This window comes from Jatropha curcas, chromosome 8, assembly GCF_041381405.1.
Source record: "Jatropha curcas cultivar XTBG-Jc1 chromosome 8, XTBG_Jcur_1.0, whole genome shotgun sequence".
NCBI classification, from domain to species: domain Eukaryota; kingdom Viridiplantae; phylum Streptophyta; class Magnoliopsida; order Malpighiales; family Euphorbiaceae; genus Jatropha; species Jatropha curcas.
In genome coordinates, this window is record NC_143158.1 from 27,660,794 (window position 1) to 27,686,124 (window position 25,331).

The following is a 25,331-nucleotide window of genomic DNA, read 5'->3' on the forward strand; positions in this document are numbered from 1 at the left end:
TCTGTATTTAGATTTATGCTTTTCCCCTTCTTCGTTGACATCAATTTTTATTTTTTTCAAATATTATTGGAAAAAAATTAAATATTACTTTCTATGAGTGTTTTCATATCATGAGATGAGATGAGATGAGATGAGATGAGATGAGATGCTTATGGAAACTAGACTCATCAATTTTTTATTACTAGACGTTAATTGTCACCATTTAAAAATATCAAATGGTTAAATCATCAATTAATTAATAAGTGGTTATAGGGTTAATACGAAACAACGTCGTTTTATTGGTCCCTTCCTGACCTCTCTATATATTTTACCCTTTCGGCCAATTTTAGACCTTAAACCCAGGACTTATACGCTCGCTTTTAATCCCTAGCAAAAACCCTAGCCTCCTCTTATTTGCATTCAAAGCAAAACAAGAAGAATGGTACCGTTTCTCTTCAATCTCACAAAACATACTCATTTGTTATATGATTTTGAGCTTTGGGGGTTTTATTCAGCTTTTTACATTTGATTTTGCAGACAGGAGGAGTTGAAGCGGTGAACCCTAAGGCATACCCACTTGCCGATGCACAACTCACCATAACAATTCTGGATCTTGTTCAACAAGCTGCCAACTACAAGCAACTCAAAAAAGGTGCAAATGAAGGTTAGCTCTCCACATGCTACTTCTGTTTTTACTTGTCTCTGATATGTATATGCTTGTTTTGTCAGCATGTAATATGTTTTTAATTTCAGCCACTAAGACCCTTAATAGGGGTATCTCTGAGTTTATCGTGATGGCCGCGGATACTGAGCCGCTCGAGATTCTTCTCCATCTTCCTTTGCTTGCTGAGGATAAGGTTAGTCTCTTGTTTTTTAAGCGTTTAGTAAATGCCTAGCTTCGGTATTCAAGTTGTTGGATTTGTTTCCTAACAGAGTAGGAAAGTGCAGGTTATGCATTTTTATGGGTGTTTAGTAGTTTTCGATTTTAGGGTTTTCTTTTAGTAGTGTCCTTTTTTCTATATGGTTCTGACATGAGTTAAGGTATTTTATTTAAAAGAGTCATCTCATATATCGTGTTCAGTTGTCTATGGATTCAAATTCAGGTCAATTTTGTGCAACTAGATGCTACTGTGAGATAAATCTTTAGTTCTCTTTTTCTCTGATTCATGTGAGTTGCTGTTGTTCATTAGCTGTTTCTGATTGTTTTTTCTTTTTGTATGCTGTGTATTCACTCATACTAGTATCCTAGATTATACTTTGATTGCGTAAAGTGAATGTATGGAAATCCTTTGAACTGAAGTATTTGAGATTTCTGATCTTTTTAGTCCATCGTTTAGTTCTATGTTGGTATAATGGTACATTTTGATCTGTCTAAGATTATTCTAGTTAATGAGGGAGAAGTTAGTTTTAGGTAACTTCAGATGTTTATTTTTATTAACATCTGCTGAAAGCCTCAGATTTGAAGTTTAGATTTCTCACATGTTTCTACTTTTGTCTCAGAATAAAGCAAATTGTACCCATGTTACCCTTTTCCTTATAACAAATACTGATTTATTGGATTTGACTTTTAGTTCCTAGTTGCAACTCTTTCCAGAGTCCAAATGGCTTATGACTCATTTGAACTCTCTGTTTGAATTTGGCAGAACGTTCCCTATGTATTTGTCCCTTCAAAGCAAGCACTTGGCCGAGCATGTGGTGTCACAAGACCTGTTATTGCCTGTTCTGTGACAACAAATGAGGGTAGCCAATTGAAGACTCAAATACAACACTTGAAGGTATTTTTTTTCCTTCTGAAATGCTTTTGGAATTCATAATCAATTTTGTAGATGAATTTGAATCAGGAATCTGATTATTCATTTTTTTTTAATGTAGGATGCTATTGAAAAACTCTTGATATGAAATATTACGGATTGCAATTCGGTGTGATGGGCCTCTTGGATTGTTAGCAGCTGGTCCATGGGAGGCTTTGACTGATGAAGTTGTATCATTAGAGTCAAAAGCTTTTACAATGACATTTAAGATTTTTAGTTTTGAGTTTTGTTTAAGTATTGTGACTACTCGCGATAATTTGCCGAACCTTGAGATAAGTTGTGCTATGAACTTATTATATGACTTGTTTAGTGTGAGTTGCTGGCATGTTGCTGCATAAAGATCTAGTTTTTTTTTTGCCAAATGTAATACCAGTTTCTAAACCTGAGTTCCCTTATATTACAATGGCATCTATTATGGATGAGGTTATTTAGCTCTTGTATCTTCTTTCTGGAGATAATTTGGCCAATTGGCCTTGATTTAAACTTTGCAGTAGATGCTGCTGATTTCTATTCTTGTCCTTACCTAATTTATCCTCATTTCTCTTATTTCTGATCGTTTTGTGGGAACTTAAAATAGAACTTAATATCCATTTTTCTTTTGAGACAAGAAAACAAGAGTTGGGTATTTTTCTTTAGCAAAAAAGAACCTTTCGTTGACATTTGTTGGGACATGGTGAAGAAAAGGAAGGCGACCGAGAAAAAAATATGCTTACTGTTATTTTGAAAGTGGCTTTGTTTTATTTTCGCCTTTCAGTTCCCTGCTTTTCATATTTTAACTTTTAAATTTCTAGTTTTGTATTCTCAACTGCTGATTTTTTCGAAATTTGTCATTTATCTTTTACAAATTTAATCTATGAGTTTAAATTAATTATCTTTAATTTTTGTTTTCATAGTTTGATTTTAATTATTTTATTCGAATATTCTTTTTGCAATCAATAAAATCTTTTTTTTTTTTAAATATAGCATGCTATGAAAAAGATGAGAGGAATTTTGCTCGTGTTAATAATTTCTAGTTTCGCTAGTAATTGCAATATTTAAAAATACAAAAAGGGGGCAGTTTAGAGCTTATTTGATATTAATTTTGTTTTTCTTTTTTTTTCAATGATCAAAAAAATTAGATTACTAAAATATATTTAATTTTATTATTTGAGATATTAAAGAGAAAAATAAGCTGTTAAAACAAGAGAAAATTACATGAACTGAAATTTATGTATTTCATCATTTTATTTTTTTAATATTGTGAAAAGAGAAATTCAAAATTGAATTTATGCTCAATTTTTATAATCAATTTAACCCAGGCTATATATTTGTGAATACAACAAGAAATATAGTGAGGATGGTTTCTAAAGAAATATAGCTAAAAAAAAATATTTGTGATTGTGAATTTGTGATCAATGATTTCGTGCAAGAGTAATTGTTATTGTCTATCGATTAAGGTGTTTTTTTTTTTTTTTTTTAATTTTAAAAAACTTTTAGATTTTTTTTACTAATTATTTTTATATTACATTTTATTCAAGATTCATTTATAATGAATTTTCTACTTAGAGTTATTATAACATTGCGAGTCCTAAAATTGATAACAACTCCCAATCAAGTCTTTATGTCCATATTTTATTTAAGAGAAAACAAAATTTAAAAGATTATTTTACAAAGAATTTTATTGGTTGATTCTGAATGATAGCACCTTTCTTATAGAAATGTTTCCGGTACTCGGAAGCTCCGTGTCGTCGTGCCGGAGTGGTTATCGGGCTTGACTAGAAATCATGTGGGCTCTGCCCGCGCAGGTTCGAATCCTGCCGACCACGATTTTCGTTTTTCTTCATTACTATTAAACAGATAGTGAGTTACCCTCTTTTAAAGCTTACCGACAGGTGGTCGTGCCGGAGTGGTTATCGGGCATGACTAGAAATCATGTGGGCTCTGCCCGCGCAGGTTCGAATCCTGCCGACCACGATTTCATTTTTCCGTTATACTATTGAACATGCCAATTTTGTATATGTTTTTAAAGTGTACCTAAGCAACCAGTGGTCGTGCCGGAGTGGTTATCGGGCATGACTAGAAATCATGTGGGCTCTGCCCGCGCAGGTTCGAATCCTGCCGACCACGGTTTTTGTTTTTGTTTTTCAGTCATACATTCTATTAAACAGAAATTCATTATTCTTTTGTGTGGTGTTGTCAGGTACTCGTTTCTTCTCAAAGTTAAAAGGAATTCGCTAGACTTGCCAACCTCCCTCGTATGCTATTTGGTTTCATTTTTCTCAAACATGAATTGTTCACAATAAATTATGAAAAGAGAACAACAAACGAGTGTTCATTTTGGTTAACTACAATCTCAAAATTTCAAAAACAAATTAATACATAAATTGTTTCTCAAAATTTTCAATTACAAAATTATTGCCTCATCTTAGCTAAATCTGAAGTTTCCATCTTTCATGAAGCTATATTGGCAGCGCTTTCTGTCTCTCAAAAACTTCATTTCTGATGCCAAACATTCTGCCATTCTATATATCTCCTCATACTGTGCGTGTGTTGTGTCCCCTGATGAAAATGGATGCGAACTTAAAGATGCATAAATATTTCCATCATCAACCCAACTAAACCCTACTTCCTTCTTCACTCCTTTCTCTCTCATTCCTCTTCTTACCTTTGCCACCTCTTCCCATTGTCCTTTCTCGGCATACAGGTTAGACATCAACACATATGAACCTGACTCTGTAGGTTCCATCGCTATCAAAGCATCAGCTACCCTTTCTCCTGTCTCTACATCTCCATGTATCCTACAAGCCCCTAACAAGCTCTGCAGCACAGACAATCCTGGCCTTCCTGGAATGCGGTTCACAAGCTCCTGTGCCTCTTTAAGTTGCCCTGCACGGCCCAGCATATCCACCATACAAGAATAATGCTCTGAAGATGGTTCAATCTGATAGTTCTTAATCATCGAGTCAAAAAGATGTTTCCCCATATCAACCATTCCCTTTCTTCCACAGGCTGCAATTACAGAAAGGAAGGTGATTGAGTCAGGACTCACACCTTCCTTCTCCATCTTCTCAAACCAATTTATGACTGATTCATAGTCTCCATGTCTTGCATAGGCAGAGATAATTGCTGTCCATGAAAATTGACTTCTTTGAGGTGTTTCAGCAAATACTTGTTGAGACTCGCAAATGCTACCACGCTTTGCATACATGTCAAGAAGAGCACTAGCAACAATTGGGTTAGTGTTTAACCCAAGTTTTATTATTTGAGAGTGGCATCTTTGACCATGTTTTAAAGATACATCCTCAGCAGCACCAATTGCATTCAAGACACTACCAAATGTGTATTCATTGGGCTTTGATTCCTTAAGTGCTGAGAAGAATGTGCGAATAGCTTCTAGAGAAAGTCCATTTTTTGCATACCCAGAAATTAAAGCATTCCATGTTATGATTTCTCTGCAGTGAATCTCCTCAAAAACCTTCGTCGAGTCTTTTATGGATCCAAACTTAGCATACATGGTGATCAAACTATTACATACACTTGATTTCGAGGAAAACCCACTCGTTATACAAAATCCATGAACCACCTTGCCTGATTCAATTAAATCCCCAATCGTTATAGCATGGATTAGACTAACAAATGTAACATCATTAGGATAAACCCCATCTAATCTCATCTCATTAAAGAGTGCTACAGCATTTGCTTCATCAATAGATATCATTGTAGTCCATGAGACTACATTACGCCCATCCATATGCTGGAACACCAACTTAGCATCTTCAGTGACCTCACACTTTGAGTACATTGAAATGAGAACATTACCAACCGAAACATGTTCCCCATATCCTCTTTTTATACTTAAACCATGTATTTGCTTCCCAAGCCTCAAGTTTTTCTCATGACCACAAGCTGAGACTGCACTAGTAAATGAGACATGATCAAGTGTTATTTCTCTTCTAACCATTTCGATAAAGATACAAATTGCTTCTAACCCAAAAATTCCTTCCTGTGTATAGCCTGATAAAATTGCATTCCATGAAACCAAATCCTTAACTGGAATTTCCTCAAACACTCTTCTTGCTTCCAGTAACCATCTGCATCTCGAATACATAGTTACAAGTGCATTCCCAACGAAAACTTCAGAGTCTAATCCAAATTTTATTATACATGAATGCAATTGTAATCCAAAGAGAAACTCTTCATTCCTTGAACAAAAAGCAAGAACACTAGTATAAGTTACAGCATCAAAAAAAATGCCACTTGAATTCATTTTAAGAGCAAAATTTAAAGCATCTTCACTCCATTGAAACCCAGAAAGTACAGTATTCCAAGAAACAATATCAGGATTATTTAAATTGTCAAAAATACGTAAAGCTTGACTAAACAGCCCAGACTTGCAGTACATGTTCATTAGCGCATTAGGAACTGTAATATACGAATCAAATCCAGAAGTAATGGCAAAGCCATGGATTTGAGATCCAAGTAACGGGTCATTGGAGCAAGCTTTGAGGGCAAGGGAGATACTAACTTCATCAATGCTACTAAGAAAACCCAATTGAAGGTGTTTCTTGAAGATATGAATGGCTTGAAATGGGAGATTTTTGTGTATAGAATCGAGCATAGACCTGTGAATGGAAACAACATTTGGTCGAGGATTTTTATCGAACAGTTGGCTTGCATTGTTATATGTATGAAGGTTTTTTAAAGTAGATGACCGTTGCTTGGCGATTCTGTGTAGGGTATTAGAAAATGGTTGGTGGATAACCATTACAAGTTTAAGAAGAAGATAATCCGTTTAGCATCCCTTGACTTCTGCATTTACCGCCACCACCATGCGCGCCTTGGTAAAGCTAAATAACAATTACCTACTGCTTCTGAAGGATATGTACTTGTCTCACTTTGTAGAAAACACGCAAAACGACGTTGTTTCCCTTTGTCCGAATAAAAAAGAAGCTTTTTCCTGTCAGGCATAAACGACAGGAAATATTTTCCTTGTCGTCCAACGTTTCCGCAGTTAAGAAGTAAGAACAACATGTCCATCTATCTGCGCTTATTTCAAATTATGATCTCTTTTCAAAAAAACATACATTTTCACGGATGAAGTTATTGATTTTGCAAAGATCGAACAATGAACTCAGGTATCTGTTACCATTTTTTAAAAAAAATTCCATTAACTGTTTTAGAAAATATAAACAAAAATAAAAATACATTGGATTCTATCTTTTATTTATAATTAAAGAGAGAAATTGGAGTAAAATGTTATATACAAGAAGACAACACAATAACTTTATTTTAAATAATTTGTGTTTGAACTTAAATATTTAGGTTGAAGGAATTATTTTATATTTTTCATTTTTAAGTAAAAATTACTTAAATTAATTTTTTATATAAAAAATATAAAAATAAATGTACTATTCATTTGGGCTATAATTTTCTTTACGCAAATAATTCGTTCAAAATTCTGTAATTTTGAGAAGATTAAAGAATATTAATTAACTGTTTTCAATTCTATTTTTTTCACAATTTCTTAAAAAATCTATTTTGTCACTTCTCTCTTTCTCTCTCTTAATTTTAGTGGTAGATTAACGAAGAGAGAATTATTGAAATTTGAATAATTATGAGAAATAGAAAACAAAGATAATTTAATCAACTTAAAGAGTATTTTTTTTATAATTTAAATTTAATTATGTGCTTTAATTACATGGACTTAGGCTAAAATGTGTCATAATGAATTTGATGGGATAATTCATACCTCCTCAAGCAAAAATAATTTTAAAATTTTTGGCTTTTATATATAAAATATTAATTTCATATGTAATATAGTGTATGGAACAATAATTTTTACAAAAAATAATATTGAGTATAAATCTGAAACAACTCGAATTTTTATTTTCAAAGATTTTCCAATTAAATTTAATAAACCGACAGCTTGGAAATTTATTTTAATATTTTAATGTGAACTCTGTGGGAAACCGAACCAAAAATCGATTGAAAAACCCGTAAACCAATTGGAAACCGAAGATTTGGGCCGAACCGAACCGAATCGATTGAAAAACCCGTAAACCAATTGGAAACCCGTAAAATTTTGTATCCTTGTTCTTTAGAGATGTGATTTAGTTACTGATGCTAAGGGGATGGTTTAAACAAAAAACCCTTTTATGGAATACATATTTAAGAATGCATGAATGTGTGTATAGGTGTGCTTGCGGAATTGAGAATGAGTTGCTAATAATTTAACAAGAGAACTAAATGATTCGGATTCGAGGACATCAGAATCTATTTAATTAGAGTATTGAATGAGTATATGAATTTGATGAAATTTACATGATGTTGGTTAGTGGAATTTCTTATATTTATTGAGATAAATATTTTCTGGATGGAATGGATATACATGATTTTTATAAGGTCTGAATGTTGAAGGATTTGGTGCGATTTGGTATAATAATTGGTGATGAGTATTTTTCATAAAGAATAATATTGGTGGATATTGTGTGGATTGTGGCATCTTATGGTTTAATATGGTACAAGTAAGAATTAAATCTAATGGTATTTAGCCTTTTGATATTTAAAATAATTGTTGCACACTCGATGGTATGTGAATTACAAATAATGATTTTTGTTTAATGGGAGATTCTATGATCTGAGAAGGAGTTAATGACTCCATAAGGGAATTAAGGTACTAATGTTATGTAAATAGTGGGCTATGATGATTAAGTGTATTGATGAATGACATCGGACATGGAGAGATAATTGTCCAATTATTGAATTGATATAATACTAATGAAATAGATAAGTAAGGATGGATCTAGTCCTGTTATTGTTTGGATATTAAGAAAAGAATCAATTACAGAAACGTGAAGGGTATAAATTAATATGATTTAAATGAGGATAATCAGTAATTAGAGGTTTAATAAATTAAGGATTATGGGTAACAAGATTTGATAAAACTAGAAATAGTGATACCTCAGCAGCTTTAAGATAAAGACTTCTATACTTTGGGAATTCATGAGTGTATTAGACGGGACATAAGTAAGACCCTAGTATATGTAGGATGTTTAATAAGCCAGACTAAGTTTATGGATCTAGTATAATAAAATGAAAGTAAAAGATAATAGAGGAAACTAGTGGACTTGGGATTGGAACGCTATTATGTTGGGTGATAATTATATTAGAAAATGAAAAAAAAAAAAAAATAGAGATAAGGTGGATATTAAGAATTTAAATGATCATAAATAGTAATTTTATGCTGTAAATAAATTTAAAATTTATAAAAATTTAGAAAGTTAACAGATGTTTTAGAATAAGTAGTTAAGACTATGTAGTTAAACAAAAAAAGGAGCGAAATATTATTAAAGATAGAATGATGGAACATGTATACTATTGAAGGTAGGAAAAATGGCTTTGAGGTTTAAAATAATTATCACTGTTGATGATAATTCTAATAGGATATTAAATAAATAATTGATAATGTTATAACCAAACTTTTGAGTTGAGTTAATCGGGTCTTTGCGAGGTGAGTTTCGAGAATTTAGTGGTTCATGAATAGTAAATTTAAATCTAAAAAGAGATCAAAGGTAGGAAGTTATTGAATGTCTTATGTTAAACAAATAGATAAATGATTCGAGGATTGTAATCCCGATGACAAAAGAATTTAGTACTTATATTCAGAAAGAAAGATAGACTTTCTATTGGAGAGAAAGAGAGAAGAGAATTTTGACTACTGTAATTTGATAGCATCTAGTTGGAATAATAGTTGATAAAGGATCACGGGACTTAGCTTGAGATGACAACGAATGTAAATAAATTTAATTTCTTGACGTAAAGCAATTAAAATAAGGAATTTCTATTAATTAGTGCAACTTTTGCAAGTTGCTTGTTTTATTAGATAAAGAAGGGAAGTTATATTTATGTCCTTGGTAGAACATGAAGGTAATTAGAGTATTTTCATTCATTAGTAAGCAAGCTGAGTTTTAATTTACCATTTGCATGGAACAGTGAAACTTGGTATAAGAAGGAAAAGGTGAATTTGGGATAGTTTTAACAAATTAATGAAGAGAATACATGTTAGTGTTTGAAGACTAAGGATATAAACTAGAGGATTATTGGATGTGATAACAGGATGGTCTAAGACTACATCTTGATTATATTGGAGTGCCAACTCATGTGTGTCGATCAGATCACTAATCAATTCAAATTGCTCATGGGACTATTGAGGTACCAATTAGAGCGAAAATTATTGATACATAATGTAGAGTCAATGTAAACCTACTATGAATTCCTTAGCAATTGGTAGCAATTATGATTGAATGAATAGAATTGTGTTATAAATGGTAGTTGCGACATATCTAATGGTTTAAGGAAATATTTAATTAGTTAGGTGCATTTGAGGAATGGTACATTGAAACTCAGATGTTGAGGGATTCAATGAGCTATTAACCCTGTTTGGAGTAAAGAATATAGAGAGAACATAATTAAGGTTGAAAATCTTCCTAGATCGTATTAGGTATAAATTTTACAATTTTTGGAGGTGATAGACATTATGATAGACTTGGAGAAAAAGGAATAACCCTATGATATTATTATCTGAATATTCTTTAAGAATTCATGGGATTAAGAATAAATATAAAACAATGGACATAGTGTAATCAGGAATTAGATTATAGGTTTAATATCCTTAATCTCATACTTAGCTAGAGCAAAGGCAATACTTGTTTAGGATTTCTGGATACGTAGACCTAGGTAAATTGGATATAAATTACGGTTTGGAGAATTTTACATCTTGATTAAGCTTGTAAAAAAAATGTAGACTGGATTTCATGATGGAATGGAGTATAATAGAACTGTGTTTGCGAATTTTAGAAAATAAATTAAGAATTATTCGGCATGGCAACAACTAATTTGGCTAGTTGCATAAGTTGTTGTCATAATTAGTTAAGAAATGGTATGATATGATAATTCGGGAAGAAGGATAGAGAGGTTAATAACTAAAATAGAGATTTGATTGTGAATTGAAATTTTCTCTATATAGTCGATGTATTATTTGTTTTTTATGAGAATTCTCATTAGTAGGAATTGAGAATAAATTATATATCTTTTGTTGGAAAATAGTTAAGTTGATAAATATGTGATGAGATTGAGATAGAAGTCAGTATATCCTATCAGTTGATAGCACTTAGCTAGAGAAATGTCATGATTTTGTTTGAAATAAGCTTGTAGTAATACCATGAATTTGTTCTCTTTAATTGGAAAGGATTGAATGGTATTTAATGGTAGAATTGATAATAATAATAAGGATTCTAAATTGGAATAGTAATAAATTTGATTGAATATGTGGATTCTTATATCAGTAAGATTACATAATGGGTTGGTGTATGAGTTTCTTATGGAGTGATGATCATTGCCTATGATAGCTAGTGAGAGAATAAATGACGATACATCAATGTAAGGACACATGATATAGAGCTAATGAGATCAATAACCCTTACTTGAGCAGATGTTATAAGTGAATAAAATTCTTACGTGTAAAGGTAAATATTAGTGTCGAATCTGTGCTTTAAGTTATGAATATTTGACTTGAGGTGACAACTTGTAGACATAGTATGATTCACGTTTAAATTAACTTTAGGGATGGATTTATCTTATAATCATCTTACCCTCTCTATAAATTAGATTTTCTTCCCAGGTCTGTTCATTGGTTTGTCTTAATTATTAAATTTAAGAAAAATCAGATTCACCACTCTGACTAACGAACTTGCAACTTTATGTGAGAAGCATAACCACCATTGTCGTAAACAATTATTGTATCCTAGTTTCTTGTTATTTTCAAAATTCGAGGACGAATTTTTTTTAAGGGGGGAAGACTGAAACAACTCGAATTTTTATTTTCAAAGATTTTCCAATTAAATTTAATAAACCGACAGCTTGGAAATTTATTTTAATATTTTAATGTGAACTCTGTGGGAAACCGAACTAAAAATCGATTGAAAAACCCGTAAACCAATTGGAAACCGAAGATTTGGGCCGAACCGAACCGAATCGAACCGGTTGGACCCAAACCATCTAGAATTTTCTTTTTTCCTCTATTTCTAGCACACACCTCACTCCCCTCCCCCGTTTTTTTTCTGCGCTTCTTGACCACCAGCGACACCACCTCCGACCACCACTCCTCCTCCACCTCCTCTTTTCTTCTTCTTCTTCTTTTTCTTCTTCTTCCTTTCTTTCTTTTCTTTCCTTTCCTTTTCTTTTCCTTTCTTTCTTTCTTCTTCCCTACTGTTGTGCTGCGCCTGCAAGTTGGAGCAGATCGACCACCGCACACTACTGCTGTAGCTCACTGCTGCAAGTCGCACCTTCACAGAGCAGCTCCACGTCGCGCCAGCAAGCCCAGATCGCGACTGCTGCTCCTCTGTCGCGCCTACAGCAGCGCCACAGCCCTGTCAAGGCGCTACTGCCACTGCCGCCGCTCCAGCGCGCCGATCGGTCACCTCCGCCGACGCCACAGCAGCCCTACTGCTGCTCCAGCGCACCTCCGGCCACTAGCCTCCACCTGCTCTTCATTCCGGCAGTAAGATATTGGGTATAATTTAATGTTAGAAATATTAGTTTAATTTTTTCATGATAGTTAGTCTAAATTTAGTCATTTTAGTTAGCTTAATTTTCATACTTTTAGTTGATTAATTTAATTTTAGTAATATTAGCTAATGAATTAAATTCATTATTTGTAGTTAATTAATTTAGTTAAATTGACTTAGCAATTATGAATGGTTAATTGAGTTATAAAGTAAGTGTTGATTAATTAAAATTACTTGGTTAATTAAAGAATTTAGTTTTAGTAATAAATAAATTGTAGGAAATTATGGTTTATGGAATTAAAGAAGAATTTATGAATTAATGTTGATATGGATAATGTGGAGGACGGGATTAAGTTACTTGATTGATTGCCCGATGGATGGGCTGTGTGGTTTGGAAATATTTGATATTGTTGATATTTTTAACAGGTGGATAGTCCAATTTTTTTTAGGGGAGATGCTGCCGAAATTTCGGTAGAAATATAAAAGAAATTTCGGTAGAAAAAAAAAATAATAAAAAAATAAATTTCGGTAAGAAATAAAATACAAGTCAAAAGGAAATAAATAAAATAGTGTTCGGTAGAAATATAAATTATTATAAAAAAATAATAATAATAAAAAAATAAATAAATTAAATCTCGAGAGTAAATTACGTAGAAAAGCTAGAATATAAAAATAAAATTCTTAGAGTGGTAAGAAATATTTTGTCTGATAGAATTATTTCTTTGTGTCATTTTTACTTTGCTTAGATCGCTCGGGTCCATCTAGTGCTCCTCCCGGATAGAATCAAAACTAGAGCTTCGCTCTCCACCACAGTGAGTAATAATAAATAATGCATATCAACACTGCATTTGCATAACATTACATTTTATATATTTACATATTGTATTTTCTCATATATATTATGTTATGATCACTATAATTATACTTGTGCATTTGGATGAAATTGGTGTATTATGATGATAAATGAATTGTTTGATTATTTGTGCTGTGTATATACTGTGCTCTGTTTGTGTGGAGTTGGGATGAAGTGGGTCACCATGGGTTTGTGAGGACGGTCGATAAATAAGGATCCTGATGAACTGATGAAAGTGGACCGTCGGCCGGGTAAATGGGAGATCGGCGCCCCCGTGTGCACCTGATGAACTGATGAAATGATGTTGATGATATGGAAAAGAAAAGAGAGAATGTAAAAATAAAATATTGAGAGGACTGGTCAAGTGAGGATTAGACCGGTCGGCCAGATATGGGGGATTGGCTCCCCGGGTGCACATGTTTGAGAGGATGGGCTGTTTGAGAGGACGGCTCGTCGGGGATTTAGGTGACGCCACTGACTAATTTCCACGTGATGTGATTATTTGAAGGTGATATTGTTGTGGGTGCTGATATGATGACATATGAGTGACTGTTGTGTGTTCATTCAGTATACTAGGGTGCATTTTGCTTGCCTGTATGTGGTGTGTATTATTTATTATTATTCACTGAGTTGCAAAACTCACCCCCTTCTCTCCAAACCTCTCAGGTACTAGGAAGTAGCTGATTCGATTGAAGCTCTGCAATCTTCTCCGCAGAGTTATAAATGTAAACTTTATATTTTTGTTATTTAATTTTGGTTGTATAAGTTACTCTTTTATCAGATTATTATTGAACTCCGCAGTTATAGGGTTGTGTATTTAAATTGGGCCTTATTGTTAGCACTACGCTATAAATTAATTATTGTGTAATTAACTGTAGGTAAACTAGTAAGCCCTTATTGTGATTATGAGTTATTGTGAATAGGCCCTGGTTAAATTTTATGTATTATTTGATATTGGGCCAGATGTTTAAAAATTTTATAAAACTTATATCTTAAGTCATATGGGCTTACTGTTTTGTTGAAATTAGGAGAATCATGTAGACAGATTGAATAATTTAGGCTTACTACGGGCCTCGGGGGCCTTAAGCTTACCTAGGCCCTAGTGCCGGTCCGGCCCACGGAAACGGGTCGTGACAAAATCCAATCAATATAATTAAAATATGTGGAGTAGGAAAAATTGAATAGTTATGTATTAGTGTTCGGATTTTTTTAGGTTAATTTATGAAATGATAATAACTTAAACATGCATAAAAACAAAAAAGTTGAAAATGCATTAACAAATCCAACACTTGATCGGTTCTTCCTTGCTCACTATAAGCTTATTGTATGTCAGGAACAAATTGATTATCTTCTGTTCAAAATTGTTATCTCATTCGTTTTAATGCTCAGTTTATGAAAATGTTCATTTTTATTCATTAAGGAATGATTTTTGGTAAATAACCTCATTAAATGCATTTACAAATCTTTGTCTGTCACTATATTGTTATTCTTCCATCATTAAAGTTTTTTTCATAAACTAAATAAGGGGAAAGCATTTTTTTCAAAATGGTATTGTTTTCAAAGTTACCAAATAAGATAATTTTTTTCTATTGATAGAACATCCAAAATAGGAACTTTTCTTATTTAAATAAAACGGAGAGAGTATTAATGTTTGTTTATTTAAAAAAAGAAGAATAAAATTAAGAATACTTTTCACTAATTGATCCAATGTAGACAACAAATTACCATATAATAATAGACAAAGCACATGCTTAATGGGTGAGGAATTGACCGCTTAAACCCCCATGAGAGAGGAAGAAAAAAAAAAAAAACCATCACTTGCTTAATTATTGAGCTAAAATCCAAAATTAATTTTGTTTTCTTTAAAGTTAGTGAATCAACTTTGAAAAACAAATCAAATTTAACATGATATGATTCTTGATTTATATATAATTATTTCACATTTGAAACTTTGTACCTTCCCAATCTTCATTATTATAAAATGAAAATTGTTACTATGAGATAGTTAATTTAATTAATGGCAATCATAATCCATATCATGACTTTGTTGTTTAAATTAGCAATAAATAAAGTAATCTTAATGAAATTAAAGTGGGATTTGGTAATTTAATTATATCTTTCGTTTACTAAAATATTACTTTACAGGTGTATAATTTTGAGGAAGATAGTTGCTTCGACCGACGTGACCTCTAAAAACCAGGGGGCAGGCATGTTCTTCATTGTTTCTTCTGTGCACTTTTTTTTTTTTTTTTGTCCATTTTGTATTAAAAATGCTTATGGAAACAATGGTAATTTAAATATTAACGAGATAGAGATATTTTGCATTATTCTCAATTATTTTATTCCTTCAATAATAAGTTTGAACCATTTCAGACTTCGATTTAATGTATATAGGTTTGATATGCAGTAGCTAGTATAAATGAGAGTATAATTTATTTTCTTAATTTCATTTTATATGCTTAGAGTTTAATTTAACATAATATTTTCAAAATAAAATTGTTAAATCTTAAACAAATTAGTAAGGCCTTATATAAAAATATTAAAGAAATTTTACAATTAAAAATAAATATTTTTAAAAATTATAGAACGCTCTATTTAAGTTTTATGGCAAGATATTATTGTGTACTTACCATGATTATAATAATATGTCAATCATAAGTAAGGCAAAATAACTTTTGTAACTAAATTTTTAATATGCATATTTATCAAATCATACAAACAAAATGAGGCGGAAAGAGTATTTTAAAATGTCCTCTGGTTGATCTCTTACCTTGGCTGGCTTGTGACTTATGTTGGTTACCTTTGTTCTCTTTCTAGCTAGTTCTTCCTAGCTCTCTTTTGTTTAAAAAAAAAACAAAAATTTGTTTTCACTAAAATTAAGAAAATTAACTAGTATAGTTTGAACAATAAATTTTATCTATATTTTTCTAATATTCATTTGCATCACTTTTAGATGACCTCAATTTTCATATTTCTAATAACCAAAAAAAAAAAAAAAAATCATGTTATAATAACTTATGGAAGCCAATTAAGTTATAATTTAATTGGTCTTCTCACTTATGCGAGGAGTGAGAGATTTCGAGTTTGAGTTCTCTCGAATATAGTTATTTTCACTAATTTGATAAAGTAAGCGGAGGAATAACCCATGTTGTATAGCCTTCAGTGAATTAAAAAAAAAAAGTAAAATTTTCACACACTAAGACATAACCTAATAGTAAATATATATATATATATATATATATATCCTGGTTCGAATCTCTTTTTTCCAATACTAAAAAAAAATTATGGAAAATTTGAATTCCGAAAACACCCTTAATTAGAGATAGCGAGGTCAAATTAAAATATTCGCAATCAGGTTAAGTTAATTAACTGATTCGTCCTTTTATGCTTACTTGACCCCGGCAGGTTGGAAGATGCATTTAATTCTAAAGAATCACGTACGCAAAAGGGCAATCACTCTTTTAACAGATGTACCATTCATGTGTAAACACGTGTCCAGTATGCGGAGAAGGGTAGCCTACAGTACAGCAGCCGACTTGACAAAGATCCCAGTCCCAGATGTGGTCTTGATTTTCCTGTAACGTGGCAAAGTCAAATGGATTAAATAAATCCTTAATATCCCCAGCAAACACCGATAATGCTTAATTAATTATAGTGGAGAAACACGTGTCTTCTAGCTTGTGGCCTTTATAAATATAATAATTAATAATAAATAAATTGCTTTTATATTATTAATTAATTAATTATGGATGAAGGTGGAACCATTTGCACACGTTGCATGTTGCTCTAATGGCTGGTCGGTATGATTGATGCTAGTTTTTGTGGTGTGGTTGAGGGGTCCTCGAATCAGGACTCAATCTTAGAGATACCTATTAAATGGAATATGCGACAACTTGACACATAAAGATTGAAATGGTACATAACAACATATAAGAAAATACCTATTAAATGGGATAGAGATGAATGAGCTTTAATGCTTTGTTTGGGAAGAGGGGAAGTAAAATAAAGGGTGGAAGTAAAATAGGGGTGGAAAATTTTATTATTCATTTTCCTCTTAAAATGGAGTAAAAATGAGGTTAAAATGGGTGTAAAATAAATTTATTTTTCATTCTCCTTGATAATTTACCTCAAACCGAACAAGGGATTTTGATAATCCCAAAAATTTTTCACTCTTTATTTTTCATCCATCCAAACTTTACACTCATCCAAACAAACCCTAAGTGTCAACTTTTGTGACCCTACTCAAATCCATTATCTGTAGCTAAATATCAAAGTCAACCCATTTATAGTCTCTCCTGAAATAATTTTTATATACTCAGGTATGGGATATCTTTTCTGCTCTAAATCAAATATATATGTGATGTATGAGCATGGATACACTGTATAAGATATATATGAGGACTATTATTATATATATATATGTTTATCTTTTTTTAGTTAATAATTTCTTTGGTTGAAAATTTTGGTAATGTTAGAATTATTGAATTGAAATATAGAGATGAATAATTAGATTGAATGTTAGAATCCACGAAAAGAAATTTAGACACTTATTTAAATTTATTAGAATGTTTAAATTGAAGGATAGGATGGGATTATTTCGATTTATTAGAATATCTGAATTGAAAAATCAAAGCGAATGTTACGAATATAGATTAGAAAACATGAAAAGAAATTTAGGTTTATTTTAACTTGGATTAATTATTATTAAAGGATTAATAAATAAATGTGTCGAAATGGGTCATGACATAGAAACATGACTCATCTAACATAGAAATTAAATAGATTAGAATGGAGTCTAGATCAGTTTAGTGTCATAAAAGGGTGATCCGCATATGATACGAGTTTAAAACGGTTTGTGTTATGAATTGACTCATCTAACATATCTAACTCATCTGACTTGTTTATTTATGATAAAATGTATATATATATATATATATTAAGCGGGTTTTGCAGGTTATACGTTATATAAGTCATGTTTCTAACATGTTTACAATCGATTTAATTAATTTAGTTGAATTTTTTGACGTATATATATGACTTATTTAATTAAACAAATTATATGTGTTGTGTTCGTGTTATTTGTTTAATTTTTGTGTCATGTTCATGTTCTAATCATGTTGGGTGTTAGGCGGGTTCGTCGAACTCAACATGCTAATTCATTTTAACACCCGTGAACTGTCTAATTGATTATTTAGCTTTCGACGCTTATATTATTAGTGCCATTTTTATACATTTGATATTCTATTCAATATAAGATTCTAATACTTGAGTCAATTGCAATGATACTTGAAACTTGAAATTCTCACCCGAAAAATTGAACTGAATCTCACTAGTAATTGGAATTGTAATGTAGCAGGAATTCCGATTTGGTTTCATATTATATTAAATTATGTGAATCGAAAGGTAATGTGAATAATTGTTTAGAGTGTAGAATCTAAAATGAAACCAATCTTGAGTTTTTGTTTGGTCACAAATGTTTTCCTATTTCAATCTTGTATTATATATTCCCTTTGTCTCGTAAAAATAGATTTATTTTCTTTTTTCAAATTATAGAAAAGATTCACTTAACTCAAATTATAGTCCTATATATTTCTCTGTTTTTTTTTTTTTTTTAAAGTATCTTTATAACTTCTTATTCTAATTATTCCTAGTTAATAGACATTTCTATCCAAAAAAAAAACTGTTACCATCAAATCTTAAAAATGAATAAAGTAATTATGATTCTCACCTATATTAACCAATTCTACAACTTTGAAATTATGAAATATTTAATAAATGGATGTATTAGGAAAAGAGTAATGCTAAATGGATAAGTTTTATCCAAATAATATATACTTCAATGGACCCAAATTAATATGATGGGCTACATAATACAGAGTAGTCATTTTCTTCCAATATATATATATATATATATATTAATGTATGTGATCGAGAGTTAGATTGACCGTATTATTATGGGACAGACAAGCATATTACTAATTATAGTGTATATAATTCTATCCATTTTTGGTCAAACTTGTATAATTATACACATACAAATTGTGAGAAAATAATGTTTCTGTTTCTCTTTCTTTATGGAGTCAAAGTGAATCATTGATATATGGACTTTACTATTTGGACAGTCTGTGTGGACTCTGGATTATGCACATAAACAACTTATCTTCCATTATTTGATTGAAACCTCTCACAGCAGTGCTTGTATAGATGAAGAAGATCTTGCATCAGATTGCATTGACTCAGCAATTCTTACTTTCCGTTCCTTTGGTTTCAAGCTTATATATGGTTCACACGCATTCGGCTAGCGACCCGATGATGATGCTGAAATATACTTTTTATCTTTCGACTCAATTTGAGCCTCACAGATAGAATTTAAAGGGGATTTTTTTGACAAAAGGAAAATATAAGTAACACCTTTTTTTATCTTTTTCCGTAAGAATTGACCATTGAAAGGTAGATTATGATAGTAAGAACTCCCACACCAACTTTTTTGAATTCAAATTTGCTATCTCAGTGTGATAATTGAAATTTGATTAATATCTTATTTCACATTAGCTTTTGAGTTAGCTTTCATTATTTTGACCAAGTTAAAATTCTATTTATATTATCTATATCTTCGGTAACATAACTTTTATAATAGCTTTTAGAAATCGAAAACTCTTTTTTTAATGAAAGTTAATTACTTTAATTAATAAAATTTCAAAATCTTTCTGAACATCATATCTACCGTTTTTCTTTCTCCTAAATTCAACTAATTAAATAAATAATGTCTTTTTTCTGTCATTTTAAATTAAATATATTTTTTTTCAAATATTTTTAATTTATATTGTTATATAATTACATATAGCTAAAAGCTAATAGCATATGGTCAAAAAGACCCTAAATTGAAGTAGATAAATCTCAATAATTGGCTTAATTAATTAGCGCGTACCCATCATAAATCAAGGTTCATTCTTTGGCGCATACATAAAATAAGATTTTCAATCATTTAAATTCTTTAATCTCAAAATAAATAGTTTATCATTAAAGTAGGAAAATAGGTTTATTAGCATATCAAGACATACTGTAACGATGAGTGTATTTACGACAGAGTGCATAAAATTAGTTAACCCTATTACAAGTCCAAACTTTTTAAAATTATTATCGGTGAAGTTTAAATTTAACACATTACTAGTAGCAATAGACTAGACTTGTAGGAGTTTGGTCTTTTAATTTATGACTGCCATTTTCTCATTAGCCAACTTGCTAACGTTGCTTTGGCTTGGATTAGGAGGCAAGCTATAAGCATGCTCATTCTCTATCAAGAGGCTTGTTCCTATGCTAGTTTTTAATATTGGGATTTGAAAAAAACTTGTCTGAATTCAGTTCATGGCTCCAGTCATAGACTTAATAAATGAAATTCAGGATTTGATAAAAAGTGTTCTGATTTTTTTTTTTTTTTTCAAATGTATAATGAGAAATACTTTCATTTCAATAAAAATACTGAATTTCATTAGTTTAGTCCATAAATAGTAATATGGACCGAATCTAAATAAGCTTTTCTCATTGGGATTCAATACTCTTTGGTATGAAAGCTTTGTATGAAAGCTAGTCTTCTTTTAGATTTACACGAATGAAATGGCTTCTATTTCCTCTAAAAAAAATAATGATTAATAAAAATTTATCTAAAACTTATCATCATAAAAGGCTAGTCACGTTGGAACCATTTTTCTAAATTTCTTTTGAGAACAATAATTTATCTAATAAATATGATATATATCAGCAAATCAAAAGTTGCTATTAGTTTCTCCAACTACTAAGCATCTCCTTAGTCTACTTACCATTCTGTACTATCAATGATTAGCTTAAAATCCCTCTTCTCTTTTTCTTTTTTCTTTTTTTTTTTTTCTTGTGTTTATATATAACTATTTTTCTATCTGAAAACCCTCATAACTATTGAAAATTTCTTTTTAGCCCCACAAACTTTAGGGTTTGGATCCGTGGCTGGCTGTACTCAAGAACAAAAGGTAGAGGATTATGGCCTGAGGGTATTACACCTCCCGGTAATACCAAAAAAGGCAGAGGGTTAATGGGTGGAATTTGCTCTGGTGGGGTAGAAAGAGCACTATCATGGACTAGCCAGGTCAGGCACTGTGGTTCACAACCTTTACCGATCACAAGCCAATGCCTATCCACTCTGCCACAAAAAAAAAAGAATTGATAACAAAACTAATGGTATTGGTGTTACTTATTCTAGATTCCCTTTAATTTGTTCCTTTAAATTCTTCTCTTCTCTTACCTTCCCTCTTTCACTATCAACATCACCTTTTTATAATTTTCAACTGATATGAAATATCTCTGTATGCTAAACAACCAGTAGTATTATTATAAGAATTATTTTTGAGTCCCAGAACCTTCCAATATTCCAAAATGCGATCAAACTGATCCCTACCCATTATCAAGAAACACAGACAGTAGTGATATATGTGTTTAGTGGAGGATCACTTTTTTTAAACTTCAAATATTACCTTCACCTACACTCTTCGCCTATAAAAAGGCCAAGCTCCCAAGGTTTGTTATGAGTTCAAGAATTATTGAGAGAGGAGACAGAAAAACGAAAGCTTTCTTTCTTAATATTCTAGCTTAGCTTCTGTTTCCCTGTTTAAAGTTGAATCATGGTTAGTGTACATATTGTACTAGAATTGTGTTTTTCATAGTTATGCCATTTCTTGTTCGAGAAAAATATTGTCTCAATCAATCTAATGTCTTTCAGGATGGGAAGATGAGTTGGACAGTTTCTGATGCTGTGGACTACAAGGGGTTCCCTGCAGATAGATCTAAAACTGGTGGTTGGGTGCCTGCTGCTCTCGCTCTAGGTTTGTTCTTTCTTTCTTTTTCTTTTTTTTTCTGGCAATCATTATTCTTGAATGTAATCATATGAATTTTTAGATCAAAATTATATTGTAAAGTTACATTCATTTATATAATCAGGATTATATTACTATTATGTTATATTACATTTAATTACATTATTAAATCCATCTGATTATATTCAGCATAATCTAAATTTCATGAGCAGGATTACATAAGCAAAAGCAAATGATCTTTCATCAAAAGTGAAAAGGGCAAACATTGCATGGTTGTTGAGTTCTTTTTTCCAAGTTTTTCCTAAAGCAAAAGGGAAAAAAGGACAATTAATATACTATTTTTTTTAGCAATTTGAAAGCCAAAGTTTTAATTATAATCTTTAAAATTGTAAACCAACCAGCCACATGGCATGCATTAGTTACCTAGTCCAAAGTTTTGGACATTTAGTCAAAGAAAGTTCATAATTATTTTAGTTTGATTGATTCACCTTTTCACTGTATTGAGTTGGAAAATAGAATATGCATTTAGTGACTTGTAGGAGGAAGAAGAGAGGACAAACTTAAGTGGAGCCTACAAACATTAACTTTATAATCTTTGGGTCCATCTCTGGTTCAGAAAATGCATGTGATTTGGTTACCGAGAAACCCTTGAAGATATTCCCATTCCACTGTGTTTTCTTTTGTTCTTTTTACTACCACTTTATTCTAAAGAATATCATGGCAAAAAAAAAAAAAACTATTCTATTACATAACTTTCTCCCATCAAATTCTCTTGTAAAATACTATATTAGCTGAAGCTATTTAAAATATTACTGAATATTATAAAAATAGCGTTTAGTATTTTAACTGGTTAAAATATAAAAGCTATTTAAAAAGCCGTTATCAAACACAATCTCAGTATCTTGATAAATCATTTAGCATTGAATTGAGAAATTTTTTTTTTTTGGCAGGGATTGAAATATGTGAAAGGCTTGCAACAATGGGAATAGGAGTGAATTTGGTTACTTATTTGATTGGAACAATGCACCTGTCAAGTGCAACTTCAGCTAATATAGTGACAGATTTTATGGGCACATCTTTTATGTTATGTTTGCTTGGAGGATTTCTTGCCGACTCTTTCCTTGGCAGATACAAGACTATTGCAATCTTTGCTGTCGTACAAGCCATCGTAAGTACATATACTTAAATTATTTTATCCTGACATTTTTCATCCTTGCAGTAAACAGTTAAAATTTCTAATATGTAAACTAATTATTTTCTGAAAATTGAATTTAGTAACTTAATTTTGTTGTAGGGTACTGGAATGCTTGCAACTGTAACTAAGCTGCCACAGCTGAGGCCACCACCTTGTGGCACCAATAATTCATGTGAACAAGCAACTGGATTTCAAATGGGAGTTTTATACATAGCTTTGTATCTAATTGCATTAGGGACTGGAGGTCTAAAATCAAGTGTTTCAGGATTTGGAACTGATCAATTTGATGAAAAAGATGAAAAGGAAAAATCCCAGATGACATATTTCTTCCACAGATTTTTCTTCTTCATTAGTATAGGAACTTTGTTGGCTGTTACAGTGCTTGTTTATATACAAGATGAAGTTGGTAGAAGTTGGGCTTATGGGATTTGTTCAGCTTCAATGTTTCTAGCAATATTGATATTCTTTAGCGGGACTAAAAGATATAGGTATAAGAAAAGCTTGGGAAGCCCAATAGTTCATATTTTTCAGGTTATTGTTGCTGCTATAAAGAAAAGGAATATGGATCTACCTTACAATTTTGGCTTATTATATGAAAATAACCCTGAAGCCACAAGAATCCAACACACCGACCAATTTCGGTAAGTACCACTTTAATTTGCATGCAAGAATTTTGATTTGTTAATGGTGATTGATGTGTTAATTAAGTTGCTATATCTTATGTAGTTTCTTGGATAAGGCAGCCATAGTTGCAGAAGGAGATTTTGAAAATAGTGGTTCTGCTCCAAATCCATGGAAGCTATGTTCAGTGACAGGAGTGGAAGAAACAAAAATGATGGTAAGGTTGTTACCAATATGGGCAACAACCATCATCTTTTGGACGACATATGCACAGATGATGACATTTTCCGTTGAGCAAGCCACAACCATGGAAAGATCAATCGGAAATTTCCAAATTCCTGCTGGGTCTCTCACTGTCTTCTTTGTTGCTGCTATTTTAATCACACTTGCTGTCTACGATGTCTTAATCATGCCTCTTTGGAAGAAATTCAAAGGAAAACCAGGTATATATAATTAACAATTCAGTAACGAATCCTACAATTCAAACGAACAATTATTTCCATGGCCTAACGTTTATCAATTCAACAGGTTTCAGTAGCCTTCAAAGAATAGGCATTGGCCTTGTTCTATCAACACTCGGAATGGCAGCAGCAGCATTAGCAGAAAGAAAGCGTTTATCGGTCGCAAAATCTGCAGATGGAAAGACATCAACACTTCCAATAAGTGTATTCTTATTAATACCACAGTTTTTCCTGGTAGGTTCAGGAGAAGCCTTCATATACACAGGCCAGCTCGATTTCTTCATAACCCAATCACCAAAAGGAATGAAAACAATGAGCACTGGCCTCTTCCTTACAACTCTTTCTCTTGGTTTCTTCTTCAGTAGCTTCTTGGTCATTGTTGTGAAGAAAGTTACAGGAAGCAATGGCACTGGGCAAGGATGGTTGGGTGACAACATAAACAATGGAAGGCTCGATTGTTTCTATGGACTACTTGCTACCCTTTGTGTGATAAATTTTCTAGTGTATCTTGTTTGTGCTCTCTGGTACAAGCCTAGAAAGAAGAATACGAATAATGATCATAAATCTGCTGGTTTGCAGATGGAGAATATGGGTAATGGGTCTTTAGCTGAGGAGAAGTGCTAGCTAGAGACTAGTTAATTACAACTAGGGTTTATTGTTTGTTGTAATTGATGTTTCGAGGTTTTACATGCAATTAGGTTTTGTGCCTCTCTATTATGTAATGTAATTTGAGGGGTTTGGTGATTACTTCTCAATTTTCTTGTATTTTATGTATGATCAATTGAGTGAAGTTGGAATCTCAATATTAAAGTGTCAAGTAAATATTTATTCTTGAGTTAATTTAATTTATTTTCTTTTTATTTTGTTAATTATCTCTAATTAAACTTCGAACCTAAATTTTACTCTGAAATATTACTAACTCTCGATTGGATTCACTCACATCTAGATCAATAAAAAAAAAAACTATTTTTGATTATAACAAAATATAGATTGAATATAAATTGAGTATATCATAATATTTCCA

General features: G+C 31.6%; 3 protein-coding genes and 3 non-coding genes across 6 annotated transcripts; 5 read left to right on the forward strand and 1 right to left on the reverse strand.

The window, feature by feature from the left end:
• The first annotated feature begins 262 nt into the window (after positions 1–262).
• Positions 263–2,221, forward strand: LOC149494475 (uncharacterized). The gene is made up of 5 exons (XM_089724747.1): positions 263–421; positions 517–643; positions 733–836; positions 1,623–1,754; positions 1,852–2,221. Exons 1-5 carry the CDS (start codon positions 419–421, stop codon positions 1,876–1,878), a joined length of 393 nt encoding a protein of 130 aa, XP_089580873.1. The 5' UTR covers positions 263–418; the 3' UTR covers positions 1,879–2,221.
• Positions 2,222–3,513: 1,292 nt separating this feature from the next.
• TRNAS-AGA (transfer RNA serine (anticodon AGA)) lies at positions 3,514–3,595 on the forward strand. Its single transcript has one exon. It is a non-coding gene; the product is annotated as a tRNA-Ser (tRNA).
• Positions 3,596–3,661: 66 nt separating this feature from the next.
• TRNAS-AGA (transfer RNA serine (anticodon AGA)) lies at positions 3,662–3,743 on the forward strand. Its single transcript has one exon. It is a non-coding gene; the product is annotated as a tRNA-Ser (tRNA).
• Positions 3,744–3,814: 71 nt separating this feature from the next.
• Positions 3,815–3,896, forward strand: TRNAS-AGA (transfer RNA serine (anticodon AGA)). Its single transcript has one exon. It is a non-coding gene; the product is annotated as a tRNA-Ser (tRNA).
• A 208-nt stretch (positions 3,897–4,104) lies between these two features.
• On the reverse strand, positions 4,105–6,723 carry LOC149494479 (Pentatricopeptide repeat (PPR) superfamily protein). The gene has a single exon (XM_089724748.1). It carries the CDS (start codon positions 6,532–6,534, stop codon positions 4,195–4,197), a length of 2,340 nt encoding a protein of 779 aa, XP_089580874.1. The 5' UTR covers positions 6,535–6,723; the 3' UTR covers positions 4,105–4,194.
• Positions 6,724–21,458: 14,735 nt separating this feature from the next.
• LOC149494480 (Major facilitator superfamily protein) lies at positions 21,459–25,129 on the forward strand. Its single transcript, XM_089724749.1, has 6 exons — positions 21,459–21,841; positions 21,937–22,039; positions 22,981–23,198; positions 23,325–23,866; positions 23,952–24,289; positions 24,375–25,129. The coding sequence occupies exons 1-6, from the start codon at positions 21,839–21,841 to the stop codon at positions 24,929–24,931; spliced, it is 1,761 nt and encodes a 586-aa protein (XP_089580875.1). The 5' UTR covers positions 21,459–21,838; the 3' UTR covers positions 24,932–25,129.
• The last annotated feature ends 202 nt before the right edge of the window (positions 25,130–25,331 follow it).